Source organism: Barbus barbus (genome assembly GCF_936440315.1).
Source record: "Barbus barbus genome assembly, chromosome: 36".
NCBI lineage: Eukaryota > Metazoa > Chordata > Actinopteri > Cypriniformes > Cyprinidae > Barbus > Barbus barbus.
Window position 1 is genome coordinate 3,772,378 of NC_136714.1, and position 7,270 is coordinate 3,779,647.

Genomic DNA, 7,270 nt, shown 5'->3' on the forward strand with positions numbered 1-7,270 from the left:
TCTTATAGTCATATTATGTTCACTGAGAAGATCTGTGGGAGTTCATGGATCTGTTTTTGAGCTCCTCAAGAGATTTTTTACATTGAAATTATGATATGTGTTTTTCAAGATGACTGCTCCAGTCAGCATAGCGTCAGACAAACCAGATCAACTAGTTGCTCCGATTCCTGTGTAAGCACTCTCGGTTTGGTCTGGAACTATGGGGTGACTGCTCAATCGACTCGGTGAAGAAGCCATGGATGTGAACTACTCCACGGTCCTGGACAGCAGTGTGTCGCAGCGCGATTCGTCGAAGCGAGTTCTGACTGGTTGTTTCCTCTCGCTCCTCATCCTGACTACCCTGCTGGGCAACACTTTGGTCTGCGCTGCCGTCACAAAGTTTCGCCACCTGCGCTCAAAAGTCACCAACTTCTTTGTTATATCGCTGGCTATTTCCGACTTGCTGGTGGCTATTTTGGTGATGCCATGGAAAGCGGCCACTGAGATTGTAGGGTTTTGGCCGTTCGGCGCCTTCTGCGATGTCTGGGTGGCCTTTGACATCATGTGTTCCACCGCCTCCATCTTGAATCTGTGCGTCATCAGCGTGGACCGCTACTGGGCCATTTCTAGCCCTTTCCGCTACGAGCGCAAGATGACGCCCAAGGTGGCGTTCGTCATGATAAGTGTGGCATGGACGCTGTCCATCCTTATCTCCTTCATCCCTGTGCAGCTAAACTGGCACAAAGCCCAGACGACCAGTTACACGGAGCTGAACGGCACCTACGGCGAGCTTCCCCCAGACAACTGCGACTCCAGCCTTAATCGGACATATGCCATCTCCTCCTCCCTGATCAGTTTTTACATACCTGTGGCCATTATGCTGGTCACTTACACCCGCATTTACCGCATTGCCCAGAAGCAGATACGCCGGATCTCGGCACTGGAAAGAGCGGCCGAAAGCGCCAAGAACCGCCACAGTAGCATGGGTAACAATGCCAGTATGGAGTCCGAAAGTTCCTTCAAGATGTCCTTCAAGCGTGAAACCAAAGTTCTCAAGACCCTCTCGGTCATCATGGGCGTTTTCGTGTGCTGCTGGCTGCCCTTCTTCATCTTGAACTGCATGGTTCCTTTCTGTAACCCCAACGAGAGCGCTGACTTCTTGTGCATCAGTTCCACCACCTTCGATGTCTTTATCTGGTTCGGTTGGGCCAACTCCTCACTCAACCCTATCATCTATGCCTTCAATGCTGACTTCCGAAAGGCGTTCTCCATCCTGCTGGGCTGCCACCGACTCTGCCCGGGCAGCAACGCTATAGAGATTGTGAGTATCAACAACAACGGTGGCCCTCCGTCTACTTCTCAGTATCAGCCTAAGGGCCACATCCCCAAGGAGGGCAACAACAGCAACTATGTGATCCCTCACAGTATCCTCTGCCAGGAGGAGGAGAACCAGAAAAGGGAGGACGACTCTGGGATAAAGACCTTTGAGAAACTGTCACCTTCCATGTCAGGCAATTTGGATAGCGATGCAGATGTCTCGCTAGAAAAGATAAACCCCATAACACAAAACGGGCTGCACAAATCCGTAACCTGCTGAGTACTGGGTGAGATCTGACCCCAACAAATAATCCTTGTTTCTATAAAGTACGGAATCCAAAAAAAAGCTTCACTGAGGACCTTAAAAACATTTCTTGGACTACATGAAACTTGCGGAAAACAAAAGAATGTTCTAATTGAAGGCACTTTATGCTGGATCACTATCTGCAAAATATTAGCAGCATTTATTATTGACGTTACCAGGTCAGTTGTGGTAAGACATAAATGGAAATTAATGTGAATAAACCATGTATGCATATGTATACATGTTATGCATTTAAAATGTGTATACATGCGCATGCCCATCTGGTTGTGGTAGAACTGCTGTTGTTAATACAAGGACAAGAGTTAGGTCACTAGTAAAATATCTTGTAGGTGAGTTTGCGTAACCGGCTCACGAGTAGAGAAATTCGGTTGCGTCTACTGTCGACAACAAAATGTACATAGTGTTGTTTATATTTTTCACCATTTATCAGAGTTGGCTAAGTCGACATCTCCTTACGCTGCTAGTTGTGAAATTGTATGTGCAAACCACCCCATAATGTAACTTGAGAGCGGTAACCATTCTCATCCTAGTTCTCTACGTGTGCATTGGTGTGATGTCAAAGAAATCGGAGAGCAGTGGATTTTTCTGCTATGTGATTTTATCAGCTGTGGAAGTGGCCATAATATTTGGATGTAATTTTTAATATTTTGATGTCAAAGACTCCTTCCTTATCTAACCCAACCCCCTTCCTCACCGATCAACCCTTCACTTGTCACAGCGCAGGACAGCACAGGGAAAATGTGATCCCAATGGTAATCTCATCGGTCGTTACCTACACTTTGATTGTCATTATTCTCACACTCTAAAAGGGATAATGTTTTATTTTAAACCCTGTTCACAAGAGACCTATCCATCACAGTGTATTTAGATGATAAAAGAAGCCTCATGTGGATCCTAGTTCTGCTTTTCCTCTTTGATTCCATCCACTCTAAATGTCCAAAAGTAGTTCCAGGCACCACAGCTGCCTTTAAACAGTTTCTTTTGCCAACTACGTGGATGAACTTTGCTCTAGGACAGTGTGAAATAACGCTAATGCATAACGTAAAATATGTAATTACTGTATCTTATGCAAAGCATCTGTTCAGCTACCCAGACAGATGTTGTGACCTTTCCGAAAACACCATAAGAAGCACTCTGTAGGTCTTTCTAGGGCTTCAAAGCATATCCAGGATGAAAACCATCTTGCATCATGCATATAGTTATTGTGCACAACCTAGCCCCTGAACTGTTATGTCAGCTGTCAGATGGGTGGGTATATGGTTACCAACATATGTCACATCCTTAGATACATTGTCTCTCAATTTGCCTCGAAACAGTTTAACCATTTTAAATGGTTTCTCCCTGCCCAAACAGAATCTGTGGCGTATAAACTGCTGTCCTAGTTTAATAATTTGTTGAGCTGTTTTGTTACGTTATGTAACTGCCCTTGATCTAAGTTAATTCCAGGGCCTACCATCCAGTGAGCACTTCCCATGAACATTGGGATTTGACCAAACTGATACGCATGAGCTTGTTCTCAGAGTGCATTAGGAAAAAAAATAAAATTGCAAGATGCAAACCAGACCAAAATGATTAAATGACTTTTAGATCAGTTTGTCCCTTTTTAGCTGATCATATAAACCAATTTAGTTCACATTGACTATTATAACTCACATAGTTCACACTGACTCTGAAGAGAAAGTCTCTCATATTTCGCCTTCAGTAATACCCTGTGCCAAAATACTGAGGACATCATGATCAGCAGCCTTTGCCAGCTTCCTTCTCACTTACCCTAATACTCTCCTCCTCTCTTAAAAGCTTGACAGAATGAACTACAACCGCTCTATATGTTTGACTCCAAACTATATGAATGGAGTAAATATGTTCGTGCGACTTGGACAACTTGGGGAGAGAGAGATGAACAGACTTCAGTACACATATTTGTCTAAAATTGGACATCCGCTCCAGGGAATTTTCCAGAAGACTCTGTTTACTCATCTGCCTGTCAAAGACCCTTCTTCACAATGCTGCTATGGAAATATTCAGCTATATGTTTTATAGAAAGTTCATCTTAAAGACCTCCACGTTTCAAATAGCATTTTTAGCTCAAATGCTATATGGAATATATAAGATGGTTGGTTTCAGCAGCATTCAGTTAAATAACATCAGATTTATTTTCTCAAATGAGGTGATTAGCATTTAAAATGAACCTTTGTGACATTCTGAAAAGTCGCAGGTGCTTCTTTTATTGCAAATGCTAAAATATTCCCAGAAACACTGGGGAATCACGGGTGGTCCTTTAATTAGAAGTGAATAAAATAACAGTGAGCCAAGTTTCTGTTTTTTTTTTTTTTAACCAAAGATTGCAGGTTTATGTATTTAGACAAACCAAGGATTTCAGGTTGAGAGATGTTTTTCTCTGTTCCTTTCGGAGGAGGTTGAAAATGACAATTGGTGACAATGGTGAGAGATTACGATACTGTGTAACAGTGGCAGCACAGAGCCCTTGGATCATAACTATCAGCTGCATTGTACTACTATTTATGGACATTCATTCCAAGGTGATACAACCTTAACCTCGGATGCGCAACGAAATTAGCGCTTTGTAACATAAACAGGAGAAGGAAAAAAAAAACCTGTGTTGTAAAATGTTAAAATAGAGATGTGAACACAAGTGCTTTTTATCTTTAAGTCCTTAATCGTGAGTAGAGAAAACAAATGTATGTGTTGTTTTCATGTGGGTTTGTCATGCAGTTAAAGCACCGTACCAGTTTCCGTGATTCCTCAAAGTAGGATGTGTTCCTGGAACAACATTCTTGTCCTGTTGTTAACATGAACTAACCCCAAAACCAGACAGAAATTATTTGTTGATAATGTTTTTGAAGCCCCAACCCCAGCCCTGAAGGAATACACTCCGGGTTCAGTACAAGTGCAAAAAAAGATTGATTCATCTCTAGTTTTCATCTCAAAGGCATTTGTTAATGAACATTAATTGGGCTAATATTTAAAAGATTGAAAGCAAAAATATGAAGCTAATAGTTTTATAAAAGCATTTTTCTGTTAAAAATGGTACAGTATTTATGTTAAAATAGTTGAAATTGTTTTTACAGTAATTTTAGGGTTTATGTTTTTGTGATGACTAAACTGTAAAGCTGGATGAAACTTGCATATTATGGATATATTTATGGGCGGGCCTCATTCATTTAAATTGTAACCCAAAGTTTTGCTTTTTGAAACAAAACGAGGGACGAGTGGAAATTCATATTTGTGGTAATCAACATCGACTGAGTTTAACTTGTACTGGAATCTGGAATATTCCTATTCCTGACCCCAAACCTAGCCTAAAATTTGATTGGTTGACAGGAATGTTGTTCAAGGTCTACTAAGGATGTCGATCGAGGAACATGTCCTACTTGGAAAAATCATGGTTGATGTACAGGTCCATATGTGTGCTGCAGTTCTTCAAGGTATACCCAACAAATTTATTACAGTACCTAGTTTACAGTTTGTATAAAACGGCCCCTTTCTATTTGCTAAATAAAAGTGTATGTTGTTTTTGTAATCCTGTTTGCTGTATATTTTCCCTTGTTTTCACTTTATGAGAAGCCGCAGAATCTGTTATGAGGTATGTCACTTCCAATTCTTCATTTAAAGGTCAACTCTTTGTAGAAAATCAATCGTTATTGATTAGGTCATCAATGATACACTTTTGTCAGCTAGAAGTGTGTCCTCAATCGGGTAATTTACATAACATTGTGTATTGAGAAGGAAATTTCAGCTCCTTTGATTACACTTTTTCTAACCTTTATTGTCATTCTGTGGCCTGAGGGCTTGTGCGAGGAGAGGTATGAGGAGTGATGTGACATGTCATAGGGCCCCTGGAGTGTACTGGAGTTAAATGTTTTATCCGAGGGCAAAATAGGATGGTCAGACGGGAGACTAGAATATTAGTATCAGTAACTCAAGGGCAAGAACTAACTCTGACTCCCCTGCTGATCCACCTGGATATGAATCAATGACAGTTCACCCAAAAATCAATGAAAAATGAATTCTAACATTATTTGAAACCTGTCCCAAACATAAATGACTTACTTTCAGTCTTGCAATTTTGGGGAAACTATCCCTTTAACACTCTTTCTACCAACCGTTTTTGAGCATTCTGTGATGTGACTCTCGTTATTGATTTAATTCAAATTTTCAAACAGGATGCCAGCGAAATTTGAACCTTGAAGTGTTATTTTACCCTGAAAGTTGGCAAAAAGGTTTCAGTGCATAATAAAGATGCTGCACGCAGGAGTTCAGCTTTAGTTACAATATTTGTTGAAGGTCAAAATAAATGAGGAGATGATGTGAATAAATATTATACACAATCACAAACATTCCTATCCGGACGGGATTCGATTTCTCAGAGGATCCCAGAGTTATCCAAAGAACAGTTGGTAATTTGCTCCATAATTTATACTGAGATTGTGTGAGAAAAACAGATGTGTTCAATTCAGATGAGATTAAAATCATAAAGTAAGTCGGGGAAAACTCTAATTTACCTGACCTCCTCAGGGAAGACTAGTCCTGTCTGAATAGGACATACTAACAAAAATGTTATCTTTGAAAAGTTTGGAAAGTGAAATGAAAATTTCAAAAATGAAAACTGATCCTCATCCTATATTCAGGAGGCACTTTTTCATGCATCCAAGTGACTGATTTATACTTAATTTATATGTTATTTATATTCTCCTACAAGGACAAAACTTTTACAATAAAAGTAGTCCATATGATTTATGTACTATTTTCCAAGTCTTCTGAAGCCATACAATACTAAAGCTTTAATGGTTAAGTAAAACGGTGTACTTCAGTTGCAAAGAAAATAAATATCTTAATTTTCTTTCCTCAATCGAAAAGGTGGTGACAAAATTAATCGATGGTTTTCAATTCTGAGATAATTATTTTATTAATATTTGACACAAATGCATTCTCTCCAATATTCCTTCAGCAAAAATGTTTCGCTAACAAATGCTAATTCTTAATTTCATATACCTTTTATATAACAACAATGTGAAGTTACGTCTGTTACTAGCTGCTGTTTTCGTGCTGGGGCAACTCTTTGGCCATATTCCCCCAGGCCTAGTAGTTTTACTTATTTATTTCAATTTATTGATTTAGCAGATGCTTTCGGCCAAAGTGACTCACAAATGAGAAAAATACAAGAATTAATTAATCCAATAGGGAGGAAATAGTACAAGCAGTCCTTCCATGCCATATTTGTTTCAACATTTAGAGCAGCAGTGCACATATATATATATTGGCAATTAACATGGATCCTTTAATATATATATATATATATATGTGTGTGTGTGTGTGTGTGTGTGTTGAGATTCTACAGCATGATGCTGTTACATCACAGTCATTTCATACTGTCATTCACCATAGTCACAGTACATAGCGGACATTTGCAGTTCTAAATAGTACTTGTAATAAATTTAAATAGGACTCTAATACAATTACTGTGATAGTATAGTAACTAGTAGTCAAGGAATATATGGTGTATTCACATTTTTAGTAGGGAGATTTTGTATGCTAGATGAATTAACAGCATAAAAGCACAAAACACGTGATCAAACACCTCATGAATGAATGCATTTTTTGGCACATTTCATTATACTGTAGTTTCAA

At 39.5% G+C, this 7,270-nt stretch overlaps 1 protein-coding gene across 1 annotated transcript; it reads left to right on the plus strand.

Annotated features, from left to right (window-relative positions):
• Positions 1-235: 235 nt before the first annotated feature.
• Positions 236-1,576, plus strand: LOC306855473 (D(1)-like dopamine receptor; the record flags this gene model as incomplete). Its single annotated transcript, XM_079394218.1, has 1 exon — positions 236-1,576. One exon carries the CDS (start codon positions 236-238, stop codon positions 1,574-1,576), a length of 1,341 nt encoding a protein of 446 aa, XP_079250344.1.
• Positions 1,577-7,270: the final 5,694 nt, after the last annotated feature.